Source organism: Microtus oregoni, unplaced genomic scaffold, assembly GCF_018167655.1.
Source record: "Microtus oregoni isolate MIOR12 unplaced genomic scaffold, Mior012 000013F_ref0000133, whole genome shotgun sequence".
NCBI lineage: Eukaryota > Metazoa > Chordata > Mammalia > Rodentia > Cricetidae > Microtus > Microtus oregoni.
This window is the reverse complement of record NW_024543072.1, coordinates 1,151,638-1,179,082: the sequence shown is the minus strand read 5'-3', so window position 1 is coordinate 1,179,082 and position 27,445 is coordinate 1,151,638. Positions and strand designations below refer to the sequence as shown.

The following is a 27,445-nucleotide window of genomic DNA, read 5'->3' as shown; positions in this document are numbered from 1 at the left end:
CTCATAAAAAGCTCCAAAGCCACGGCTCACCTGTCACTCTCCTATCTTGGGATTGGACAGCCAGAATCCAGTCTCCTGACTGGCTGGTCAGAGGCACCACCACTGATCCTGGCTGGCAACATCTAACAGGACACTGGGAAGGGCTGCTTCATCGAGAGGGAAGAATGTTCTGCAGTGACTCCAGAGTCCCTGTCCCATGGTTGTGTGACTTTGGACAAACCACACTTTCTGGTGTGGTTGAGTGGTTGATACACACTAACCTGGACCCTCTGTTGAGCCTGGTTGTCCCGGGTGGAGCAGGGGTCTGAGCAGAGGAATCAAGATCTAAGGATACTGAAGAAGCAAACATGTCCTCCCCCTGTCTTGGTCTTGATGAGGTCTGTGACCCACCTGTGGTTCCTTTCCCTCCAGTTTGGGCTAGGCTGACTTCCTGCCAGACTTTCCGCTGGCCACAGTTTTTCCCGATTTTTCCCAATTCTATATATACAGCAATCACTTTGCCATCTCTGCCTTCTGATAAACAGGATAAAAATATTTATTTTTTTAAATAATTTTGTTGGTTAGCATACAGAGAAATGGGTTTCATTCTGACCTTTTTATACCTTAAATCATCATTTTTCTTTCTTTTCTTTTTTCTTTTTCTTTTTTCTTTTTTTTTTTTTTGAGACAGAATCTCAGTCTAGCCCAAACTAGCTTCAAACTCAAACTTCCTGTCTCAGCCTCCCAAGTGCTTGGATTACAGGCACACATGATCACATGTGGCCAATACTTCATTCTTGACCTTCCATTGTACTGCCCCCCCCTTTCTCCCTCTGTCCCCTAAAGAGACTCCCTTCTGCATATATTCCTTTGCCTTCTCTGTTTGTGCTTCCATTTTAGACCTCTTCCTCCTGTCTCATAGTCTGATTTCTGAACTTTCATGTCCTCCAAATGTATGTATGTGTTTATTCATATAAATTTAAATCTAGATTTTGCATAGGAGAAAAATGTGGTTTGTCCTTCTGAATCAGATAAATTTCACTTAACATAAATGACCTTCAGGACTGTCCGTTTCTTGGTGTGTGTGTGAATGCTATAAATTCATTGTTCTAATTCCATTGCATGTGTGTATCAATGCATGGTTATTTTACAGATGTTTTCACATGGGTGGTCCTATTCCTGCTTGTGTTCTAAGTGCCATCCAAGTATGGCTGTGCCCCCCTTGTGGGAACATGATGCACAGAGACATGCCTTCCCTGCACACAGGAATTATGGAGGAATGGACACATTTTTCTGAAGGGTTGGATGTGCTGACTTTAAGGCCTCTTGAATTTTTCTGCTGGTTTAAAATGTTAAGCAACAGCTGGACATGTAGCTCAATGGTGAAGCACTTGCTTAGCCTGTGCAAGGCCTCGGTTCAATCACCAGTGCCTATGAAATAAGCAAGCAAGCAAACAAACAAACAAATAAATATTAATTAAGGCCGTGTTAGAAGCCAAGTGTGGGTGCATTTATCTGAAGCCTTAGCCACTGAGGGGGACTGAGAATTTGAGGTCAGCCTGGGCTGCGCAGTGAATGAAAATGAGGCCATGATTGCTCCAAGGTAATGATGAAAGAGAAGGTTTTATTGTAGATATGAGGGAGAGAACAGCTACAGTCATCTGGAAGGGTCAAGGCTGAACCGGGCCAGCAGACTGAAAGGGCCATGGGAGGGGGACAGGCACATGACACGGGGTGGATGGGACAGGACAACCCAAGAGAGGAAGTTTCACTCAGTACTTGTGGTACTTTCCAGTATTTCTCACCCTGCCCCCTACCCTAAACCTCTCCAGCCCAGGGTCTGGGCTTTCTCTCTCCCAGCTTCTCTTTCCCTTGTAAACTTAGCCTTGTGGCTATGGCTCTGGGGTCTCGGTTCCTGGTTTCTCCTTAGTCTCTTGGTTACCATGTGCTCTATTTTTGTTTCCTCTCTCTTCTCTTCTTCCTCTCTTGTGTGCGCAAATGAAATAAAATGAACCTTGAGTCAGGAGGCTGAGTTAACAACTAGTTGGTAGAAAGTAATCAGAGAGCATCAGAGGGCATCTGTGAGAGAGAAAAAGATGTACAGGAAGTAGTAGGGAGGGCTTTTGAGTGGTATAGCCTTTTCTGTTTTGGTAGAGGAGAAGGTTGTGCTTTTGGGGAGATACCAGTAATGAGAGAAGGTTAGCTAGTTGCTACTCAACCTCCCTGAGCTAGCAGGTTTTCACCCCAGCCTTTGAGTCTGGGGTTTTATTTATAAATAGAACAATAGAGATTCTGTTAAAGCTACCTTTATCGGCAGCGGCAAAACCAGGGCATGTGGGAAAAGAATTCGCACCGAGCCACTGCCAGAGAAGCCAGCCGGTACCTGCAGAGTCACAGTGGCTGAAATAGCAGTGGATTAAGGTGCAGCCACTGTGCCAAAGAAGAAACTACAAGTAACAAATTTTACCATACAGGTTTTGTATATTTTATTAATAATTAATTCTCCTTCCTTCCTTCTTTCCTTCCTTCCTTCCTTCTCTCTCTCTCTCTCTCTCTCTCTCTTTCTTTCTTTCCTTCTTTCTGGCATTTCGAGACAGGTTTTCTCTGTGTGGCCTTGGCTGTTCTGGAAATTTGCTTTGTAAACCTTGAACTCAGCGATTCACCTGCTTCTGCCTCCCAAGTGCTGTGGTTAAAAGCATGCACCACCACCACCTGGCCAAGAATTAATTCTTAATTAATGTATTAATCATTTTTAATTGCCATAAATTGCAACTTATATTTTATTACTTTTTACTAGTTTACAATAGTACCAGGATACTTTCTTAGTAGACCTACTAGTTTACCTATTGGCTCTGGGTTTGTACTGTGTAAATTTCTTTCCTCCCCTTTTTTCTTTTCTTTTTTTTTCCTTTTTCTTTTTTTTTCTTTTTGGATTTTTGAGACAGGGTTTCTCTGTGTAACAACCCTAGCTGTCCTGTGATGTGGGAGTCTCCTCTGTGTGCTGTGATTACCATTAACGAATAAAGAAACTGCCTTGGCTTGTTGATAGGGCAGCACTTAGGTAGGCGGGGAGGACTGAACTGAATGCTGGGAAAAAGAAGGGCAGAGTCTGGAGCCACTATGGAGCCACCAGAGATAGACATGCTGGAACTTTGCTGGTAGGCCATGACCTTGTGGTAATATACAGATTAATAGAAATAGATTAAATTAAGATGTAAGAGTTAGCCAATAAGAAGTTAGAGCTAACGGGCCAAGCAGTGATTTAATGAATACGGTTCCTGTGTGGTTATTTCTATTCTGGGCCACGGGGACCAACAAGCAACTCCTCCTACTATACTCCTACTATAGTCTACCTTTGTAGATCAGACTTACCTCGAACTCACAGAGATTCACCTGCCTCTGCCTCCCGAGTACTGGGATTAAAGACCTGCACACCACTGCCCAGCCTATGTAAATTTTTTTGAGGGTGTATTTAATAACATTTTGTTCTCTTTCTTTTCAAAACTGACGTGTCCTCTTTTTGAGTTTATTTCATTGGCTAAGGTTCCTACTATACATTAAGCCCTAGACCAGACTGGCGTTGAAGTCACTGAGAACCACCTGTCTCTGCCTCCCGAGTGCTGAAATTAAAAGTGTGTATTACCATCGTCCAGTGACATTTCATTTTTATTGACACGATACCCTTTTTATTGTGTTAATGCTCCTTTTGCAGCTACAGATGTATCTTCTTCATTACTCTGTATATTAGTTCTGTCTTTCTCTTTTATATTAACCAGTTCTATCTTAGTCCTTTCAAAGCCAGATTTTTGTTTTATTCTTTTTGCTTTTGTTACTGCTCTTAGATTTTTTTTATTGATAGGTTTCCCAACCATTGGGGCACCTAAACTGTCTTCATTATTTGCCGTTTCCTGATTTACTTATTTATGAATTTGTTTTATTTATCTATCCATTCATTTATATTTATTTTGAGTCAGAGTCTTCCTATGTAGCTCTGGTTGATCTAACATTCACTGTGTAGCCCAGGCTAGCCTCAGATTGGTGGCAACTGAGTTTTTACTTCCCCTCCTTTTCTCCTATCTGCTGAGAAGACCAAGTTTATTTCTTTTAATATGAAAGCACTATTAGAGTGTTTTGGTTTACTCATAGCTTATTATGACTTATATTTCTGTTTTTCTCTATAATACTGTAGTATTTTCCTTTTGACCATCACCAATCTTGCCTGGTTTCTTAATATTATCTAAAATGTAGCCAATGTATTTTGTATCCTTTATCACTTAAATGACAGTAAACCTCGAAGCCAATTACCCATTCTTTTCTCTTATGGGATCTCAAAGCACACAATGCCCTTCTAATGTGTTTACTGCAAGGGGACGTTTGTATCCTGGCAAATTTCCAGTGTTCTCATTAAAGCTGATCTTCGAGTGGTGAACCTTCTTTGGTCCTGAACGTTTTCTAATGTCTTTTAGACATTACACTTTTCGACATTGTGATAGTTGAACCAAGAAGCAAATAGCAGATTAAAAGCTTACAAGGTAAAGAGGCGAAGCCACTGTCATCAGCCTCTTTACCTTGGTGCATGGGCATCTTACTGAGAACACACGTCAACGGCATTCTCCTTCACAGCTGAGTTTCCTCCTGGAAATTTAAAGGATGGTTTGTCTTTATGATCTGAGATTTCCATGTGATGTGCCCAATTGTAACATGCTTTAAAAATATTCTCTCCCCCTCTCTGTTTTGTTTTGTTTTTGTTAACGCTACATTGTTGATTCTCAGGATCTCAGAGTTTTGGAGACTCTAGTCTCTGTCAACAGGTCATCACTATGTGGCTGAGGCTGCCCTGGAACTTGCTAGGTAGCCCAAGCTTGCCTCAAACTCCAGATTGCCTGATGCAGGCATTATAGGACAGCATGACCATTCCAGGCCCTACACTTTATTATTCTCTCTCTCCATCTAGAATGTCTAGTTAGGGAGTGTCATCGCGCCTTTATTTTTCTCCACAAACTACTTATGTGACGACAAATGAGCTTAGCATAAATGCAAGCAACTCCAGGCAGAGGGCAGCATTTATCAATGCCATTTTTGTCATGAAAAATGTTCCTTTTGTGGAAGGGATGAGAAACTGCAATCCTAAATCGATCCACAAGGGGTCAGCTGGCCATCGCGAAAATGAGTGCCACAAGGATTTTTGTTTTATTTTGTTTTGTGTCAAGCACTGTTGAGTAACCATGGTAGCTGCAAAACCTGAACGATTTCTTTAGCAGGTATTTGCCAAGCGGGACTCAGCGCCTGGTTGAATAACTCCAGGGTCGATAACCAGATACGTGTGTAAGCCAACCCTCTCCGAGTTTGTAACAGAAGCACCCCTGCCTCTCGATTCCCGCCACTCTTCTGCAAATGGAAACGCTTGCATTTCAGAGTGGATTCTTATTAACCCCCTTAAGAAGGAATGTTTTGGGAGAGATGGCTCAGTAGTTGAGAGCACTGGCTGCTCTTCCAGAGGATAGGGTTCAATTCCCAACACCCACAAGGCAGCTCTGAGATACCTAGAAAACAAGGATAAGGACTATTACTGCTAAGGGTTACTGTGGGGATTGTTTTTGTTTGCTTTGGTTTCTTTTCCTTCCTTCCTTCTTTCCTTCCTTCCTTCCTTCCTTCCCTCCCTCCCTCCCTCCCTCCTCCCTTCCTTCCTTCTTTTTCTTTCTCTCTTTTTTTTGGGGGGGGGTGTTTCAAGGCAGGGTTTCTTTGTGTAACAGCCCTAGCTGTCCTGGAACTCACTCTATAGTCCAGGCTGGCCTCGACCTCACAGAGATCCGCCTGCCTCTGCCTCCCAGTACAGGGATAAAGGCATGCGCCACCACTGCGATTCTTCCTCGCCCTGGTTTCAAAATGCAGTCTGTTGACTCCGCTTCAGGAAAACAAGGGCAGAGGAGAGGGTCTCTAAATTCCCATACTAAATAGAATATTCAGTGTTCAGGGAAATTGCATTTATCCCTAGAAAAGGTCAAACTAAAACAGATTATTTCTGGGCCGTGACTAGTTCCCGGACTTCTTATTCGCTGGTGTGATGGAAGCACACAGCGCTGTGAGTCAGGGAAGGGGAGCAATCCCCCAGTCTGAAAACCTCGGCCTTCGGGACCCATTCTGCTTTTCGTCAGTTGTAAGGTTCATTCTCCCATCCCTCAGTGCTGCTGAAATACCCCTCTCAAGATAGGAGAATTAACAGACTCGTGTGGATTTTTCTGAACATTGTTAAAGAGTACGTGTCTGAAAGCTGGGCTTCCTCAGATTGCCTGTGCAGTGTTCCTGAGAAAAGCGTATGAGATGGTGTGTACAGATTGATCAGAACGATTGCTGGACTCCTCAGAAGCTTTGGAGAATACAATGACTTTCCCACGAGGGCCTAGGATAGCAAAGGGGAGTACTAAGAACTGGAGCTCAGGGGGCAAGCATCTATCTGGCATCAATAGGTGCTAGCATTCCTGCCTTAGCCTGAGTATCAGCATGTTTCTGGGCACCCTGTGGCAAGGTGGCACCCGTCTACCCAGGGAGCAGAGTTAGTAAAGGCTCTGAATGGACATACATGAGCTACTCACTGGCCTATTGGTCAGTTTCCATTTTGAGAATGGCCTCCCATAGTCCACTGCACAGTGACCAACCAGGCCCTGAAAGGCTGCTCTAGACAAAGACACTGAGGAAGACAGCCAGCCCTGCAAACCACGCGGGAGACACATGATCAAAAATGTGGGGTGCTGTGGCGGGGGGGAGAGGGCATGGGGTGTGTTGTGAATGTAAATATTCCCCACATTTAAATATTTGAATATGTGGGTCCCCAGCTATTGGCCCTCTTTGGGAAGATAAAGCTCAGCCTGGCTTGGAACACATCATTTCACATTCAAAGCTCAGCAGGATGTTGTCAGGGCAGGAAGCCTAGCGGAAGGGAAAAGTCCCAGTGGAGATGTGAAGGATGAATTACCACAGCCTGACCAGATCAGAGGAAAGGAAAGTTAAAGCTTAGATGTGGCAGCCGTGGTGGTGAATGCCTATAAGCCCAGCACTTGGGAGGCCAAGGCAGAGTGATGGCAAGTTCAAGTCTAGCCTGGGCTATGCAGTCACGCCCCATCTCAAAAACGAAAACTAAAACAAAGGTAGAGAGGCAATTCTGGGCAATTTGGGGTGCTGGGGTTCTGGGGCAGAGATGGAATGGTGGTACAGGAACCTGGAAGGGGAGTTAGGTTGGGGCCTGGCAGAGAACCATCTGACAGCTCACTGCAGGCTTTACAACAGGGTCCCAGGCCTGGTCGCAGCATTTGCTACCCACAGTCACGGGTTGATCAAGGCCTGGCCGAGGTCCCTGAAGCCCCCTCTTCCCGCTAAGCTGTAATGCACACGGTCACCCCCCACAGACTAAAAGATACAGCTCCCAGACAAACCTCACCAACTACAGAGCATTCTCAAGCTCTGCTGACTCTTCCAGACAGAGGACCAAAGACTGAGCTGGGCCAGCAAGACTGACTGGAACAGAGTTTACCCAGAACCATGAGCTGACTGGGTCTGCCCATTGCAGGAATAGGGAACTCATCAATGGTGCTTGAGTCTCAAGCCCTTCACGGGTCTGGTAGAATTTACTTCCCTTGGCCACAGAAGTCCACGAAGCTCCCTTTGTTATCCTTCAGTGGTTGGGACCATCCTAAACCTCCTGGGAGTTGTGGGTTGGCCCACAGTGTGGGCTGAACACTTGGAGGTGCTCGAACATCAGACTGAGCCAAGTAGAATTACATAAGAAGCACAAGTTTAGGAGGGATAAGGTGGCAAATGGAGGGTTGTTTTAGGAAAGAAGGTAGCTAAGCAGATGGCACTAGAAACAGCTCACTGTTGAAACAGTCCAAAGGGGTGGGGGAGCCACAGTTTGTTGGTAGGTTTCATTTGTAGGCCTTTTGCTTTTCCTATAGCAAAGGAAAACACAAGCCACGTTCCCTGTGCCATGCAACCAACATAAATCTTTAGCAACTCCCACGGGAGAGAATGCGGTCTGCTGTATTCAAGTTGGTCCTTAAATATTTCTTCAGGACTGTTTTCCCTGTCGGTATTAATAACCGAGTTTCCTGGCGGGGGGGTAGAGCTGCCCCAGGCTCCCTTGGGCTGGTCTGTTCATCATGGCAGCAGCTGGGGATAAGCTGGACACAAAGACTTGTGTCTCAGGAGGGTCGGTCCCTAGATACGGAAAGTGGAGGAATTTTCTCATTAGTTTGAAGTCTGGACTTTCATCAGGTGCCCCCTGTGCAGATGGCAGCAGAGAGGAAGGCTCTCTGCGGGGGAGGAGGGACCTCCACAGGGCTTCCACTGGACAACTGGGAGTTTTCAAAGCAAGCTTTCTTGGGAGATGAAGAGCAGACATGCCATTGGTACTTAGGGAGGTAGCGAGTCTGCCCATAGGAGCTATCTGTACTTGTCCCTACTTCCAGGAGCGCCATGGTAGGGGGTGTTCCCCGTGAGGCACCCTAACTCTCGGGGGCAGGGGTGTGTGTGGGGAACACTACTGAGTGAATCTAAGGAATCTCAAGGGCCAAAATCTTAGAGATAATCATTATAGCCAGGCTGGACTGAGAAACCCAGAGGGGTGGGACGGCAGGGAACGAAGGGGCAGTGGAAGCCTACAACTCTCCCGAGCACTCCTAGCACCCCCACACCTCAGGGGGATTCCAAAATTGGTGAACAAACTGACCAAGAAGGAATTCTCTGAGTTTGGGACAGGATCTGGGGCTGTTTAGAAGTGCTAATTCCATTACATTTGAATATCAGCTGAGGTTCCCCACCAGCATTGCACAGACCCTGGGAACAAATAAGAGTTCTTAAGGCCCTCCAGTAGACTACTGGTGTCCCTTCGGAATCGCTGTAAACCTGGAGGAAACGGACATCCCTACAGTGAAATGAACTGGCCTGCTTTGGGTGGCTCTGCCATGCTCTAAGACATCAATGTCTGGATAAAAGTGCAGTCTTTGTCCCTTTAGTTTCTAGACCAGTAGTTCACCTTAGAAGCCAGCACAGAAAAAGAATCACGTGCACATCCACTTCCACACTTAGAATTTCCCCCAAAACCTTTTTTTTTCATAACCATTTCTGCACACTTGTCTATAGGCAAAAACAATAACAAAAAACCCAACCCAAGCCAAAAAAACCCAACTTTGCACAGCAGTGGGAAAGGAGGGCTCGTAACAGGCAAATTTCACACCTGAATTGATGACGGAAGCAGATCCCAAAACCATCCCATGGGAGAGGTCGCCTAAAGAACGGTCACCAGAGCACACGCTTAAAGGCAAATGTTGCTATTGTAAGCATTTCCAATGCATTTCCCCATGCATGGACTACCGCTGGGTCGGTTTTTGTGTTACTCCTGTTTTCTTGGAATAATATAGCCATGCCCCACAGTGGGGCAAGCAAGCTCGCTTAGAAAACCCAGTTTTTCTCTTCTTTGTTCCCTTGGGAAAACACAGTGAGATGCAGAAAAGTTCAGAGCCTTCACTTGATGGAGAGATGCTCCTGACATAGAACCAGGGAGCCTCAACATACTGGGCCATAGACTCCAAACCCAGGTTTAGTCACGGCAGCGAATGAAAGGTCTGGACAAAAAGGCCCCTATCTTTCCCCTCTGGTAATGTGGATGGCTTGTGTGAACGCAGTGGAAGCCCCTTTCCCTCCCTTCCCTTTTCCTCTCTACCATCTTCCTTCTGAGGAAATCAAAGCCTGACTCTCTAGAGCAGTGGTTCCCAATCTTCCTGAGGCTGCTACCCTTTAACACAGTTCCTCATGGGGTGGTGACCCCCAACCATAAAATGATTTTCATTGCTACTTCATAATTCTAACTTATGAATCATACTGTTATGCTACTGCTATGAATCATAATAGAAATACCTGTCTCTCTATTGGTCTTAGGTGACCCCTTGTGAAAGGGGAGTCACGACCAACAGGTTGAGAACTGCTTCTAGAGCGTGAGTCCTCTGGACCTTGAAATCTGACAGCAGTAATGGCAAAGGGACGCCACACCAGTTCTTGTCCATGACGTCAGCAAATGTCACCAAGGGCTGTCCCAGTCCAGAGCAGCTATGGGAAAGCAACTTCCCCCAAGTCGACAGCTTTGAGTATTTCCCTGCTAGTCCCTGATGCTAACTAACTCCTTTCAAGGGAGCTGCTCTGGTCTCTGTGGTAAGTGTGCACACAAACATGTCGCTCCATCCCTCTGTGATGGAAGCAGGCTGAAGAGCCTAGGGTAGGACCTTCAAAGAGGATTCAATGGGCATCTGAGTTTCCTTACAGCTTCCCCCCAAGGAGGGCTGGACATGTATCCATCATGGTGATGGTCCAGAAAGTCACAGGTGGAGACCCTTGCAGCAGTCAGCTAGTCAGTGGCATAAAACACGGTCCATCCTAAATGCATTCTTGTTGCTCTAACAGTGTCAAGTTGGAGGTTTGTTTGCAGTAGCCTCCTTCACCATCTCTTCCAGCTCCCTCATTCCTCCATCTTGCAGGTTTGCAAAGCAAAATTTCATGGTTCTGCACCTACCCAGGGACTCTTGGACTCCAGAATTTTCCACTAGTCAGGAGGAAAAAAAGACAAGCCAGCAAAACACATTACCATTTTATTATGTAATTTCCTTCTACAAGAAAAAAATCTCTAAAAATATAAATATGAACTCTCTAAAAAATACCCAGAATAGAACTATAATCTTGTTCTTCCGAACAGGGACCAACCCTGCTCTGTAAAAGATGATGGATTCGAAACACATGTCTTCATATCTCCCAGATACAGAACATTCACAGATACATTTCTAGAGAGAAGAGTGGGCTGGGACAGGGGAGGGGACACCTTCTCTCCAGGCTTCTAGAAGCTTACTTTGTGATCGCTCTATCACGGTAAAGCTATGGACTGAACAGGGGTATACGATGGGGCTGGAAAGAAGTGGAAGAAAAGGCTCAAAGGTCCCAGCTTCTTTAAACATAGAATTCATATCCTTCATTCCTCTCCATTAGCCTACCCTCACCCCCATGCAGATCAAGCTACGCAAAAAACTAAGCCCCCCAGGGGATCTCGATTCACTGTGAAGGCTGCCGTGCTGCAGTCCAGACTGCTGAGATGGTCAGTGAGCCTGTCGCGGCCCTAGATGGAAGAACTGGTGTGAGTCAAAGCCCTCAAGAGGATTTGTTCCTGCTGGTCCCTGGGAAGCACTTAGCCCCTAGCACCAGGCCATATCTGCAGCATTTAAGAAAAGGCTCAGTCTCAAAGGACCTTCTGAGGTAGCAGCATCACTTCTGTAGCAGGGAGATGGCCAAGACGACATCCATGGCACCTAATTCAACATCAAATGCCATCTAAAGTACTGTAAAGTTTCCTTTACAGGGGTCTTGGGACAATATGGTGGGGTCTCTTGGCAAATCTGGGCCCGAGGGCCAGGACTCCAGCAGTGGCCTGATTGCTTAGGTAAGCCAAGCCTCATGTTATCGGTCTTAGGCAACCTTATCACTCCATCTTTGGGGAGGAACAGCCCCATTGGGCAGCCACTGGCAGAGCTTCCCATTAGAGGAGCAAACCAAGATTCTGGTATGGAGAGCTCAGGTTATACTGGACTTGTTCTCTGGTGCATGCTTAGACTTCCCACCCCACAGCCTGAACTCTCTCTGTTTTGCGTAATCACAAATCATTCTGGGAAAATTCATAGGTCCTCAAAGTCTAGTTCTAAGGACTTCTCCGACTTTAGGGTCAGATGTCACATCTTTGGGATGCTCTTGGAGCAAGGCACATGTGATACATATGTGCTAACAGTCCTGTATACTCCACCAGGGCCTTCAGATGCCTGGCTACACGGGTTCTCATCTGAGAGGGAGAGATAGGACTTTGTAGGGAGCTGGGATGGGTCAGAGGGCAGAGATGGCTGAAGCCATACAGCTGCTTAAACAAGTAAATGAGAAAAGAAACCTCATCCCAGGGATCCTGCTGAGGCCTCCTCTTCTGGTTCTGTAGGAGTTAGCTCAGATGTCTGCTGGTTGGGAGGAGGGCAGCCCATTGGTGATGCTGAACTGGGAAGTGAGACCCGTGAGCCAAGCAAGCAGAAAGGGGAGGACCACAGAGAGTAGAGAAAACTGCTACATGGCCTGCCCTGGCTGGATGTACCATCTCCAGCCTTCTTGTGGGGCTCTGACCTCTTTGTTCAAGAATAGGGATGTCCTCTTCTGGCTACAAAGACCCTTGTGGCTGGGGTCACTACAGAGCCTCCAGGCCACGGGAAGACAGCACGATAGGGCCCCTGGAGGGAGAAAGGAATACAAAGCAAGTTAACCTGGAAGGCAGGGGCTGGTCAAGGGTCGATAAGCCTTGTTGGTTCCTTACACAAATCCTGCGAGCAGAAGCAGAGGAAGATTGCCCTTACCTGGATGAAGGACAGCAGCTTGGGTATCTCTGGGCAGGCCTGGGGCTGCAGGGAATTCAGGCAACCTCAGCACAAGCATAAAGCAGCACACACACACACTCGCCAGCATCTGCTCTGCCTCCACAGCCCTCAGCACATTCCAGTCTCTCACATGCTCCACCCTGGCTCCCACACACTCTTCCCAGGCCCTGGCACTGCCTCCTTCTGGGTGGGGAGTGGCCTGAGAAGCTACCCTGATTCTCAGTGATCCCCTTCTCAGTCCTGACTTCACTCTTCTCTGTGATCTCTGCTCTTGGCTCTTATAGGCCCAGTCCATGTTCCCAAGCTCTCCTTTTGAACATCAGAACACTCTCTGCTGCTTCTGCAGGGGCTTGCCTACCCCCGTCTTCACACACACACACACACACACACACACACACACACACACGAACCCCAGCACAACTGCCCATACCATTTTCCTAAGTGTCTATCCAGAGAGGTAGGGCTACATCTAACTGGATGGGAAAACCCTGGGGACCCTGGTGACAAGGTTCAACCTTTGAGGTAGTCCTCAAGGTCCCAAGCCTGGAAAGAACATCCTCTAGCCCTAACCCAGAAACAGAGGAATGATGGTGGCTCGGGCTCCACGTGGCCTAGAGACTGAAGGAACTATGATCAGGTTGCAGTCAGGCCTTGCCCATTACCAAGCCAAACCTACCAATCTTCCCTAGCAGTACTGCCATCAAGGCAGGGAGTCCTGGCACCATTATGGAGGAAAGGGGCAGAATCAGGGATTGGGGTGGGGAATGAAAGAACAGAGAGCATATGCATCTAATCAGACAGCAAAGAGAATTTCTGCCAGGCCCATCCTCCTAGGCTGGTGGCCCCATAATTCTGTAGGAAGCTGGGACAAGCCTGAGAGTGGATGATGAGTCCCAGCAACAGCCAGAAGATCTTACAGAGAAGTAGGATCCTTTGCCATTCTGCAGACTCCTTAACTGGGACTACTTCTGGCCATCTGGTCCCGCAAATCCCTTAGGTAGAAAAGGGGGGCTCTGCTCTGCCTTCCACAAGGAAGATGAGGGCGTGGCAGAGCTGGGACAAAGGACCTGTGTGCAGTGGAGGACACAGTGAAGAACGTGCTCAGCAGGGAAGACAAGACGCACTACTCGAAGGACAGCAGGTCTGGGTGAAGCCCCTCCTTGTCAAGGCTGCAGGTCCGTGCCTGTGGAGGTGGGCTGTTGTTCTCCAAGGACTCAGCCAGGCTGATGGGGCTCAAGCTGAGTTTGAGGCCATTCCTCTCAATGGGAGCCAGGGAGGAGGTTTTTCTGCACTCATTAGCTTTCAGCTTGGGTTCCTCCTGGTTGCTCTTGTGTATTAGGTCAGGCACCAACAGGGACACCTCCCCATTGGGCAGAGCCTCTTCCCTGTCTCCCACTTCACTGATAGACTCTGGCCGAGAGGTATCTGCAGAGACAGGCGGGGCAGTGGGGGGAGAGTCCTGGGCCTGCTCAGGTGACAATTCCGTCCCGTATTCGAGACTGCTTAGGACAGGCTGTGATGAGATCAGCATGTCCTGGGTGGTCTTCAGAGCCCGAGGGGTTCGCTTCCGGGTTATGGGAGGTGGAGGTTCTAGCAGAGGGAAGGCTTCTTGGACAGACCTGCAAGACCGTGACAATAAACACCCAGGCTTTATGATGGCTGAAACACCGATTTATACACATTCTCGGGTCTCTACTCTGGCTGCTCGTTCAGATTGCCTCTCCTGTCTTTCCCTAGTATCTGCTTCCTCTGTTGAGTGCTCATTCTGGGTTTAGAGTGCAGATTTTAGCAACTTCAGCTCAGTTAGCTACAGGGCTCTTCCCTCCTCATTCAGTGCTCAGAGCGGCAAAGAGTGCTGCCTCTGTGAGGCTGGATAAAGATCCCAGTCCTCGTGGAACCCGAGTACTGGGCCTCGAGAAAGGGCGCATGAGCTCTTGGTATAGGTGTTGGCACCAAGGCCCAGAAAGGAGCTGTTGCGTGGAAATGGAAGTAGTGGTAGCAGCTGGTTTCTCCCTTCCTATTAGGCACTCAGGCTATAGCAACAGTTCTCAGGAATGGCTGGCATCAGAACCCACGTGGGGAGTTTCTGGGCAATACCAGGCTTCAAATTCAGTTCCAAATACTAACTGAGAGGCACAGCTATCTCTCTGAACTGGAGTCACTCGCAAGGGAAAATATATCTACACCTGCCATGGGGGCTCACATCTATAATCCCAAGAAAGCCAAGACAGGAGAACTGCCATGAATTGGAGGTCAGTTTGAGTCAGAAAGTGAGCTTCAGGCTAGCCTGGGTTACAGTGTGAAGCAGAGCTAAGGCCATAACACCCAGTCAGAAAATGCTTTCTCTGGCTATAGAGGCTGAAGTGGGCTCTCAAGAACACAGGTCTATCTCAGTTTTCCTTGCCAACTGCTCATCCCCTCCTTGGGTCTGTTCTCCTCTGAAGACAGTATAATCTGCCCATGTTCCTACCCCTTCAAGTGGGATAACGGGCAACTGAGAGGCCTCACCTTTCATCCTCTAGCCAGGCTCCACAGGCCACATCTTCCCCACCAGCCAGCTGGGCCCCAGCGGTCTTGTTAATCTCCGTCACACCCACACTGCCCAGGCTTGAGGGCTCCTTTCTTCGCAGGAGGTCATTGACCTTGGCCCCCATGGCTTTGCCCAGGTTCTTAAGGTGTTGACTGCTGCCCACCCTCAGTCCTGGTCCTCCTGGTTCTGCAGAGCCAGGGGTGATGGAGTTTGGGGCCATAGTTCTGGACAGGTGCGGGAAGGAACGGCTGGACTGGAGCTTTGGAGTGAGGGCTGTGTTCAGATTCTCAAACATGCTGTGGTCAACTATAAACAAAGAAGAGAGACATGTAAGCAGAGGGGAGGGGCACTCTGGTCTCTGTTACTCAGCTTTCTTTCTTTTATAATACACTCAACATTTATCAACTCACAGAAGTTGGAAGTTTCCCATAAAGATGCCTTTAAACTTTCCAGGGTAGTTTCTTGTGATAGGACATGAGACCAAAAATTCCAGTTGTTCCCCACCCTGGTCAATCAGTAACTGACTCCAGTCATAAAAAGTCAAGTATATTCCTTGAAACCAGCTTCCTTGACTCATGGTTTGACCTCTTTGGCCTCAGGGTCGCCAGACCCTTTGAAACAGAGAGAAAATGAAGATGAGACATGAAAGGCAACCGGGTTGCACTGGGGCGAGCACATGCTGCTCTCTCTCCTCGGGCACTGGGCGCCGATTCTGTGTCGGGAGCTGCCTACTGAAAGACACCTGTGACACATCCTCTCCATGGAATATGGGCCAGCAGCTTCCAAGGTCTCCTGGGGTGAAACTTGGGAGAGTAGGTAAACTTGTAGACACAGAGATCAGGCAGCCAATCAGGGCCTTGCTTCCAGTGAAAGGACAAATGTCCCCATGAAAACCAACTAAAGAAGTTCATTAGACTACGGAGAGGCTCAGAGTGGTCATGGAGGGCCTGATATCACGATACTAGCTATTGATTGGCTGGGATCAGAACTCAGGCCTTCTAATCCAGAGTCTTGGGCTCCGTCCTCTACTTGGGTCATAGAATGGCTATGGAAGATGTTCCTCTTGGGACCTCTGAATGGCTTGAACAATTGGCTTGAGGGTTAGTTTACTGGGCGATAAACACTCCCAAGGCTGAGGCCACACATCATGTATCTTTGCATTTATATCCTTAACACCAAGCGTGGGCCTGGTACACAGCAGGTATTCAGTGCGTATCTCAAATGAACTACCCCAATCCACTTGGCCAGTGAAGCATGAGGAAGGGCAAGAGGCAGCAGCCCTGAGGTCTGTTGTTGAGACAGTTAGAGCTCCAGGCTCGCCTATGCTGCTCACACACTGGGTGCTGTATAATTTTATGTCAATTCGACACAGGCTAGAGCCATCAGAGAGGAGGGAGCCAGCCTCAACTAAGAAAATGTCTCCATAAGGTGACACCCTAAGCAAGCCTGTAATTTGTGACTGATGGAGGAGGGCCCAGCCCATTGTGGGTGGTGCCATCCCTGAGCTGGTGGTCCTGGCCTCTCTAAGAAAAGCAGGCTGAGCAAGCCACAGGGATCAACATAGTCAGCAGCATCCCTCCACAGCCTCTGTATCAGTCCCTGCTTCCAGGTTCCTGCCCTGTTTGAGCTCCTGTTCTGACTTCCTTCAGTGATGGTCTATGGATGTGAAAACGTAAGCTAAATAAACCCTTTCCTCCCCAACTCGCCTTTGGTCATGGTGTTTCATCACAGCAATAGTAACCCAAGGATGCGGTGACTCCTAGGCATTCGTGCAGGTCATTAAAGGAGCCAGACTTGGAGCCTCAGTTATCTGTGACCATTGTTATAGCTTTATTGTCTATCTGGACGAAGAGAGGTTGCATGTGGTCCCTGGACTGTCATTGCCAATAGTTCTGCTAAGGGTCTATCTCAGTAAGGCTTTCCTATGATTGCCTGAGGATACGCCTTCATGTTCTGTCTCATTTGTCCTGAATTGCTGCGTTCCAGATCAGGGGGGGATGCTTTGCTTCCTGTGATTTGAGTTAACAGATCCCCCATTGGATCAGTCACCTAGATTCACTTGTATTTGAAGGGTCCCTGGGTGGCAGGGCAAGTGCGATGGGAAGAAGAGTGGAGTTATCACCCATGGGTGACTTCCATGGTCTTTACCTCTGAGTAGCCTTGACCCATGAACACATTTTCTCATGGAATATGGGCTGGCAGATCCTCAGGGCTCCTAGGATGGAATTACTGTGTGGTGGTAGGGACATGCCAGGGAATTTGGGACAAGTCCCCAGCTGTTTGGACTCCAGATGTGCACCCAGTACACTGGCACAGCTCTCAGCCTACCCCATAGCTGTTCCTGACCATTCTCTAAGAGTGTATCTTACCATATCATACACTTTGGCCTAATTTGCCTATCATGACTTAAATCCTTTCGTTTTATTTACTCAGGTACTCCACAAGCTGGCCAAGGTTATTTGGAAACTAATTTTACTATCCCTCTCCCCCGCCCCCATCCAGAAAATGCAGAGAACAGAAAGGAATTGTATGCAATGGTCTATAGGTGTGTAATAGGAATAGCAAGTTCTCCACTGTTTCCTGGACCTCCTATTTCTCTGGTGGTTTCTATATATTATTAGAGCAAACACACCCAGTTTTTAAGGTGGAAACCCTAAAACTGCCTATCAATGTGATTTGTAAATCAGGAGAGCTTTTGAAGCACACCTTTAACCAACAACTTAGATGATACCTCATCTGGATTTTCTGTACTTCTCTGTGAATATTTTAAACTCAGCAATTTAAAGTGGATCTATTATATGATTTCTTTATCATCACCTCAGTTTTCCTCGAAAATACACCTGGTCTATCTAACAGAATGGGAATGCCCTCGAAAGGGGCTATAGAATCTTAGAGTATTTTCATTATCCACAAGGTCTTGCATAACAACAAGCATTTAATAAATTAGTTTAATTGAATTTGACTTTTATGTGAATTATGAAAAAAGAAAACCCACATGTCAATGATGGGCTGATAAATAGAAGCAGTCACTCAGGCTGGTTCCAGACTTGGGGAGAGTCTCAGGAAGCACTCAAGCCCTCGCTGTGGTGGTGGCTACAAGCACTTGTGAGCGCAGGCTAGGGAACATTATCTTCTCTGTCTAGCTGGCTTCTGTCGTCCCCACCGTGGGCCCCTTTCCTGCTAATGGCCCTCTCACACTCTGTCCCTTCAGCCCCAGTCTTGGTGACTGAGAACAGTGACAATGGTTGGCAGATGACTGGATCCAGCAGGGAGCCCCCCAGTCACACCCCATTACATGCACATACTCAAGCAGGGGTGGGGTATTTGGGAAAATACATCATCCACAAGGAAGAGGGGATCTTACCTGTCCGAGAAAAGGGCTCGAAAGGCAGGTGGGGAACAAATGAGAAAAAGACACATTTATGTAGTGACCAACCACTGTGAGAGAGGTATCTCCTGTTTGAGCCATCAGCAACAACACAGGAACAAGGCTGTGCCACAAACCTTTTTAGCAAACCATGGAAAGTCCAAGTTCCCACAGACTCTCCAGTAGCTAAATCAAAACAGGGTCGTGTTTTCAAAACAACGAAAAGACACTACTACAGCCTTCCCAACTTCCCTCCCGACATATTGGGCCCCCTTTACAAGAATTCTATGTACCTAGTTTGCACTTGAACCCTGTGCAGATAACTCACATCCATGCACCTTTCACATGTAAACTGCTACATTGTATCCAGGAAGACATCCATTCACACACTCTCACTCAGTCTAAAGAAACAGTACAGAAAAGCCAAGTGGCAGAGGCTGCCCACCACAGAGGCAACTGTTGGAAAAGGGGATTCAAAATCATGTAACCTGACCCCAAGACCCATGAGCTTTGCCTTACACCATGGTGACCCAAATGACATGGTCAACAACCTTAGAGCCACCAAAATATTAAAGTTCAGTGTACACTGCCAACATTCTAGCAGCCTTAGCCCACCACGGGGAGAGACAGGAGGGAAATTAGGTTCCCTCATTCCTTCAAATGTTCAGGAAGCTGGGAATAAATGCTCGGAGAGCTTCTACAAGCTGGTCATAGTCGGGAGTTTAGGATGGGACTGTCTTTCTCAGACAGTGCGTAAACATTGCCGTTTATATCCAAACCACTTCTGGGTAGCTAAATTGATGGACTTCGATGATCCAGAATAAGGCACCCGAATCTTCTCTTCCAAGGGTCACAATCATCTTTTACTCTTATTCTACGCCCTGCTAAGGCGCCAAACTGTTATATAGGAAAGGAAAGCAGAGAGATAAAGCGGCCCCGGAGTCCACAGTCTCATCAGCACGCCACCTGTCAATGAGGGAAGTAGGATGCAGGAAGCCACCTGCCCAAAAGAGCACCAGCAGTTAGAAACAATATCTGATCCCTAACCTTAGGAAATATAGGTTGAAGTGTTTAGGTATAAAAGGATATAGCGTAACTTACCTCCAAATAGTTCAAATAAACAAAGCATATTAAGGACTGGGAATGTTGTTCAGTGGTAGGGTGCCTACTCAGCAAATACAAAGCGTTGAGTTTCATTCCCAATCACAAACACACACACACATGCATACACTTCTGCATAATTTGTATACACACAAATTATGACTGGAAGAGGAACTGATAACACAAATGGGATAAAACGTTAAAACAGGAAAATCTACCTACACAGTATATGGATGTTTTTATACTAATTTTAAGTTTTGCAAACTTTAGAAATTAAAATTATTTCCCAAATGTGTATCAAAAAGCATGTTCTAAACAACACAACCAATAGAACAAGACAACAAAAATACTGAATAGAGGGAGAGGCTAGGAAAATAAGAAAGAAGGAAAGCAAGGTGGTCACTCTCAGAGGACGGAGGGTCCTAGATATGGGAACACATGGGGATGTTAACACGAAACGGGGACACGCATAAAGAAAATAGGGGACAAACGACACCACCGTCATGGCTCTACAATTGTCTTCCTTCTGGCTGGGCTCTCTCAGCCAAGATAGGCTACTGAGGAATGACAAAAACTAACAAAACAAACAAAAAACCACCACCACCAACAACAACAACGAAGACAGAAAAATAAAGGAAGAGAAAGAAAGAAGGAAGGAAGGAAGAGAAAGGAAGGAAGGATGGAAGGAAGGAAGGAAAGAAAAAGAAAGAAAGAAAGAAAGAAAGAAAAAAAGAAAGAAACCAAGCTAGCTAGATTCTGGCCAATAGCCCCCACCTGAAGTATGGGTGCCAGAGACTTTCTTCCATCTGTGGATACCTGTTCACTCCATCGAGAGTTTCTTTTGCTATCAGTGGCTTTTTAATTTCATGCAGTTCCATCCTGGGGCTATTTCCTGAGTCCCTGGAGTTCTGCTTAGAAAGCTCTTGACGATAGCTATACTTTGAAGTGTATTTATGTTTCCTCTAGCAATTCCAGCATTTCTGGGTTGTAGTTGTCTCTGATCTACTCTGAAGTCACCTTGGCATGGGAGGAAGGACCGCGGGTCTGACTATATTCTTTTGCAGACGGATGCAGTTTCGCTAGAACCATTTGTCTTTTCCCTGTTGCACGCTTTTGACACCTTTGTCAAAAATTAGGTGGCTACAGCTTTGCCAGTTTATTTCCAGGTCCCCTGTTGAATTAGTCTAGCACCTGTGGAAATTATAATATTAAACAAGGCGGCCCAACTCAGAAAGATTAAAAGCTGGACATCTTTTAAGAGTCAGGGTCGTTAAGGTCCAAAAAAATACTAGAAAAAGAGACCCAGAAATAATAAAAAGAGATGCTAAGGAAAGTGGAAAAGAACATAAGGGCACATGGATGTGAAAACAAGATGATGCTGGGAAGGCTGTGGGGGTTGGGTGGTTAGAGGGGGCAGAGAAGGGAGAAGAATCTACTAAAACACAACTTTGTTCAAAAATTCTATAATGATAACTAATCCTTTGCATAATGATTAAAAATTTTAAGAGGAAAAATGAAAACAAAAAAGTAGTTAAGTTTTTAAAAGGCCAAAGTCTTGCATCCAAGAACACTACATCCATCTTTTAAACTCGTAATGGAATCGTGGGACCTTGTGATGTCAGCTTCATTCAGAATGTTTACTGCCTAGACAATCTGGCTAGCTTCTTGGGAGCATCTGTGTGACCGCCATACCTCGTGGTAGTCAGAACATGGAGAACTTCTCACTTCTCACCATTTCTAGACCTCAAATCTCTTCCTCTGCCCTGAGTGCTTTTCCTGATATCATGTCCTCACTTGCCACCAGCTTGCCAGGTAAATGCTGCAGTCATTAGGACCATAAAGATGTGGGATTCCCTTCATTAAACTCAGTGGAGTTTTGTTTGAAAAACACGATCCTGTCAGATCATGCTATAGGATCATGATTGGTTGAGAAAGCCAAGTAATGTCGGGGGAGAATGTAAGTTTTCAAAAGACTGCATTCCTGGTAAATCTTGCTGATTCATAATCTCTGGCAAGGGACAGACGGCAAAAGCATTTGTGGCCATATTTCTTTCCCTTAGAGGCAGCTTCTATACAAAATCTCAAGTGGGTGATTTGCCTATATAGAGAGCAGGCCCTCCCATTAACTTGGTCTTAAATTGGAGAAAAAAAAAACATTAGTTAGTGGCAAATAGTAGGCTAACTGATGAGCGCAGGGAGGAACAAAGGGAGACACGTGAGAACTTGTCAACTGAAGTGTGATCCTGGCTCTTCAGTGTGAGTATCTTGGAAGCCGAGAAAGGCAGCTTCCCAGGCCTCGATCCCAGATGCAATGATTCAGAACAAGATTCTCTAGGGCTTCCTATGCTCGCTGGAATTGAGCTGTACTGCTGTGGGAGTTCTCCTAAACATCCCTTTGCCTCTACAGAGAAAAGTTTAAACTCTGTCTCCTCAAAGCTCAGCCATTGCCACGGGTTCAAGGCAGAGCCACCTAGTGGAGGTCAAACCCGGAGCCTCATGCACACTTGGCAAGTGTTCTCCCTCTGAGCTAATCCCCAACCCTAGATGACTGTAAACTTTTCTTACTGAATTCCTCATTTGAGATTTAGTAGCAACTTCAGCAAACAAAAGGCAACAAGGGCCCCTACACACCCTCTGAGAAATGCTTCAGTTGGAGAATGTGGCTTGCTTCTCATTCTCACAGGGACCGTGCAACTTGCCTGTGTGGGCTGTGACCAGAGCGTCCATCCTGGAACCTGTGTTCCAGAGTTTTGTGGTTAGGCTACATGTGATAAGCAGGAACATTAGGTGAGGCGTGGGCCAAGGAGAAAAGGTGCCATCTGAGACAAGTCCAGTGATAAAGTTTGAAACCAAGGCTTTAATCATGCTAGACATGATGTTGCCGGCTTGGCCAAATCTTATATTCTGGTTTCCAAAGTATGTTTCTTAGGTCTGAAGAAACGTCCCTATCTTTGACTTCCTGGGACACCACCTAGAACAGGTCAGCTTGTCTGAGTTCAGAGGTCACTGCTTTGCAACAGTTTTCAAATCCCCAAACACAGAGAAGGTGAGCCTCTAAAGTATATCTTGGAAGTTCCCCCAAAAAGGACTGTCAGTCTTGCTCAGTTCACCACTGTTTCTTCTGCAAAGACAGAGGTACCCACTGAGGCGTCTAGCCCAGCTCAGGCCCTGCCACCGCAGTACCATAGCAATGTTTTCTGGCATGGGATGCGCGGTCTCTCCAGGTGAGGCCTTCTCCAATTCAGGACAGGGCCATGTGGGAAGCTACAAAGGGACAGGAGCAGAACCCCAAAGGGAAGGGTGTCTGCAAATCCACTCACCACGTGCTCCCCGTCCCCGCACCTCCTTTAGAAGAGGCCCATAGGCCCATGAAGGCTTCTTACGTCCCCAGTCCTCTCTGCCAAGCTCATGTGGAGAGCCAGCTTCTGTCTCAGCAGTCTATGGATTAGAATGGGTACCGAGACTGGAAAAGTTGGTGGCAAACCATTGGTGGCAGAAAGATTCTAAGATGTCACATATCTGTCTACCTGTCCTTGCCTATCCTTAGAGGTCAGAAGTCAAGTGGTGTCTACACAGGGCGGCAGGGTCTGTCTCCAGCCCAGACACCCAGTGGCTATTTTCCCTAGCAGGAAAAGAATGCAGCAGGAATGGATGTCTTGGGCTGTTCTTCCCATCCCCTCACCACCTGAGGTCTCTCAGCCATCACCAAGGTGGAGCACAGGTCTCCTGAGGTTGTGGCTGCCTGTCTGTCTGCTTTCCCTGACTGCCTCCAGACACTTCAATCTTCCCTCAGCCCCAAACTCAGATCCTGCCCTTTCCTTTGCAGACTTGAGGGACAGCCAGAATGGGGAGCAGCTGAGGCGAAACTGCACCATCTACCGGCCCTGGTTTTCTCCTTACAGCTACTTCGTATGTACAGATAAAGAGAGCCACGTGGAGGCCTATGGGTTCCCAGAGGTGGACTGGGAAGAGGGCAGAGGGGACAACTGCTTTATTGAGGATGTGACTGAGAGTGTCTGCTCATCTTCCTCCTCCCAAGAGAACACATTCCCCAGGGAGGCCAACAGGAAATTCATGCATGGGTTGGAGTCTATTACATCCCAGGATATCCTAATGGCTTCCAAGTGGCACCCGGCCCAACAGAATGGCTACAAGTGTGCGGCCTGCTGCCGCATGTACCCCACTTTGCACTCCCTCAAGAGCCACATCAGGGGGGGCTTCAAGGAGGGTTTCAGCTGCAAGGTGTACTACCGCAAGCTTAAAGCTCTCTGGGGCAAGGAGCAGAAGGCCCGGCCAGGAGACAGGCTCTCCTTGGGTAGTTGCTAGGCCTTCCAGTAGTCTGCTGACACCTTCAGTAAATAGGGATAAAGCCTACTTGTGCCTCTGGAGAGGTAACAATAAATTGATGTTAGTCATAAACTTCTTTGGTCAAGTCTGGTCACCACCATCAGCTCTTCTTGGTACCCAGTGGATCTTCCTCATCTTCAATTAGTGATTGCCTAGCAACACCAGACCCACCTCTGTCCCCACCCCCCTCTAGATAAACACTATATATACTTGAAGTTTGAGAGCACCCTCTAAGCCACCATGAAAGCAAGGTACCCAGACTCGCAGTAGCGGCCTCCTCTGGAAATCAATAAGAGAAACAATTCTTAAATCATGCTCAGACCTACTTGGTCAGAAACTCCAGGGAAAGAGCCTGACCAGCTGTGTCATAACCATCCTCCATGATGACTCTGAAGTGATTCAGATTGAAAGAAACCACTGCTCCAGGGTGCTGGTCTATAGGAACAGTCCTTGCCCACACTGAGGACAAAGGGCAGAGAAAGAATTCCTGTAGTTTGAAAGGTGTCTTAGATATTAACCTTTTGACGGATTTGTACCTCTGAAGAGGAGTATATGACTCTGGGCATAAGTCAGGAAAGAGACAAGGAGTATGGGCTGTCTCCACCCCATGTACCATGACTATGACTCGGAGTGTGTACCTCTTGCTAAAACAGACAGAATTACGCTTATCCCAGGGGATATATTTCTATGGCTGTTTTGAGTCATTTCAAAATAGGTAAGCAACCTTGTGATAACACTGTATTATGTCCCCATACAATGCACCAGCTGGACAGTCCTGACCCTGACTCCATTTCAGGGCCATCCTCTCCGCTAATCTGAAACAGAAAGAAGACTGGGGCACTTCCTTTCGGGGACTGGGTACTAATTGTTTTAGTTTCTTTGTTTTTCCCATGATACACGAAGACCCTTCCTGGAGCCCGACTTTATGGTTCAGCAGCGCGGCTTCTGTGTATAATTGTGTTGTCAAAATATCAGGCATGATTCTTATGTTTCCCCAGCACGAAAAATGCTGTGCTCAAATCCCCATTACACAACATACTGTGAGAGCAACCCTGACTCTTCATCAAGTCCTGTATTTCACGGCTTTTTCTGTGCCCTCCCTTCTCAGCAAGAGTAGAGTCTTGACTGTCAGGCTCAAGAGCTGGGATTTTTAGGCCACAAACCTGGCCACTCAGAAGCCAGGTGGTCTCTAGGCAACCTGACATCACTCCCTGGATACCATCCCCCAAGGTATATATGTAGCTGGTGAGCCTTTCTAGCACCCATGCTGTGTTTCTTAACTGGAAAAGCCACTGAGCGCTGGAAGGTGGCATCTTAACATGTGTGGTTGTACATATATGGCATGTCCCTTTGATAGGGCTCCTTAGCAGGCACAGTGAGAAGCATACACAGGAGAGGCCTCTTGGGTTTACCACGGCCTGGGGAAATGAATGGGACCTCTGCCTTACAAGACCCAAGCAGCCAAGAGGAAGACCGGCCACCGGGACTAGAGAAGGGACCACCCTGTGCTCATTGCTACCTAGGGACAGGAAGGTGCCTTGAACATTTTGCATTTAATATACCGAAAGGCATCATAACTCCATAACCTAGGACCAAGCCCCATGTAGTTTTAGAACATAGAAAAAGGTGCCCAGCAGTTCCTGTACCTACCAGCACAGGTGTGGGAAGGAGGAAGCGCACTAAGATGCTGTACTGTGTCCCCTGGAGTGGTGTTAGCTATCTCTGCTGGGGTCTTTATAATGCAATCTCATATGCTCTCATGAAAGCTGCATAGGGCAGGCACCATCCCAGTGTACGGGTGAGGAAACAGCCCAGTTCACTTCACTGTCAGAGGAGAATAGAGGGCACATAAACCTGGTTAATGGCCTTCCTGGTCTTGCCTCTGGCCTGGGCCTGACAAAGCACCAGACTTAACAGCTGCCTGCCTTCAAAACAGCCAAAAGTCCCAGTTTTTGGAAGTCAGAAAAGTAAAGGCTGCATCGTGAGGCCCATACTCCCACATGCCAGGATTTATCGGTGAATCCTTGTCACTGCAATACTTTTGGGAAGAAATGAGGAGGAGCTTGTTTTGTTCTCTGTATGGCACTTGGTTGGAATGGGCACTTTGGGACAACTACCAAAGAGCAATCTCAGAGTTCGGGAGTCAGTAAAATTGCATAATTTTGATCCTAGATACTGTAGAAACAATGACATAGTGTTTTTGTTTTTTTTTTGTTTTTTTTTTTTTTTTTTTTTTTTTTTTTTTTTTAACAAATTCACTACCTGCATACTCTAATGGTATCTGGAGTCTGAAAAGACCTGGGGTCATAAGAATCTGAAAAACTGGGTAGAGGCTGGGGGATTACAATCTCTGTTTTAATGGCCTTGGACCAGATAATTCTTTGTCAAGGCTCTCCTATGTATGGTAGGATTTCTGATTTCCACCCTCTATATGCCAAAACCATCTATCCCCTAGCTATGAGCAATGAGGAAGCATCACAACACTGTCAAATGTCCCCCAGCAAAATTATTTCCAGTTAACAACAGCAGACTGTCCTACCCTGCAGGGCTGATTCACAGTCCCTGCAACCAAGGATCTACCTGGCTCCTTCCCTCCAGGAAATATGTATTCTTTCTATATTGTGTCCCAGAGCTGACGATACCTAGCTTAGGAAGTGGGTGCGAGGGAAGGGGACAGAGAAGCGGGTTAAATAGAAGAAGCAAGGAGAGACAACGGAAAAGCTTTTAGAAATAAGAAAGGTTTATTTAGCAAAAGCCACTAACTAGTGACAACATCCAGGGAGTAAGTGCACTTACATCAACAGAATCATTTCCCAGAGAGCTGATCCGACAGTTAATGACACACAACGGTTTCAGGAAGCAGAGGGCTAGCGGGGGGGGGGGGGGATGGGAAAGCAGTCAAGCAGAGTCTAAAGAAATACAACTCATAAACAAGGTTAGCTGAGAGGAATGAGGCTCAGAAAGGTTTTTACAGACAGCATCAATATAAGCAGGAAGATAAGGAATATAGTTTTCAGTTCCCATAGGCAGTCCATCCTGTGCAGAGAAATTCTGTCTTGCCTCTGCAGCTGAGAAGCTTTGTACGCCCAAGAGCTTTCTGGCACCTGGGGCAGGCTTCAATAAGGAACCCCTGGTGTCCGTTTGTCCTCCACAAAGAGTATGGGCAGAGTAGAAGGAAGGAGAAAGGCAGAGTTGAGTTAGCAGAGCAAGAAGCAAGGAAGGCGGAGGATGCTGCTGGGAGATCAGATCTGCAGCCTTGCCTGTGCTGTCCATTGGCCTCCATGGAGGGCTGGTGGCTGGTGACCCCACAAGACCACTAGGTCCACTCTTTGTGTCCCATTTCCACATAGCAAGTGTGTACAGGTTTAGTTCTTACCAGGGAGGGTACCAGCACATGAATGAATTCTCCAGAGAAGAAGGGGAGGGTCAAAGAAGGCAGAAACCAAGGGCAAAAGTGTTCCATGAGTCTCAAGTCAGCATCCATCCATTCACAGTCTCTCCAATTCTTCTACTTCTCCCTTTCACAAGCTTTTAAACAACCATCATCTTCCCCACGCACTTCTTCACTCTCCTCTAGCCCTATCCACTCGCAGTCTGTGCACCTCCATTGGTCCCCGATTTCATCCTTGGCCTCTGCTCACAAGGTGGCCCTTGAGGAAACAGAACACCCTCCCGCTCTCT

General features: G+C 47.1%; 2 protein-coding genes across 7 annotated transcripts in view; one reads left to right on the top strand and one right to left on the bottom strand.

Annotated features, from left to right (window-relative positions):
* Positions 1 to 10,597: 10,597 nt before the first annotated feature.
* Positions 10,598 to 27,445, bottom strand: part of LOC121454874 (carboxyl-terminal PDZ ligand of neuronal nitric oxide synthase protein-like) — a 286,814-nt gene continuing 269,966 nt past the window's right edge. For 5 of the 6 annotated variants that reach the window (XM_041662247.1, XM_041662248.1, XM_041662250.1 and 2 more), the window contains 2 exons: positions 14,928 to 15,255; positions 10,598 to 14,038 (listed from right to left, as the gene is read on the bottom strand). In XM_041662247.1, the coding sequence (XP_041518181.1) occupies positions 13,543 to 14,038; positions 14,928 to 15,255 (824 nt within the window). In that variant the 3' untranslated portion in view covers positions 10,598 to 13,542. Of the gene's footprint in view, positions 14,039 to 14,927; positions 15,256 to 18,313; positions 18,330 to 27,445 lie in introns of all 6 variants that reach the window. The other variant, XM_041662252.1, reaches the window with a different exon arrangement.
* LOC121454876 (spermatogenesis-associated protein 46-like) lies at positions 21,127 to 23,983 on the top strand. The gene is made up of 2 exons (XM_041662253.1): positions 21,127 to 21,229; positions 23,244 to 23,983. The coding sequence occupies exons 1-2, from the start codon at positions 21,127 to 21,129 to the stop codon at positions 23,741 to 23,743; spliced, it is 603 nt and encodes a 200-aa protein (XP_041518187.1). The 3' UTR covers positions 23,744 to 23,983.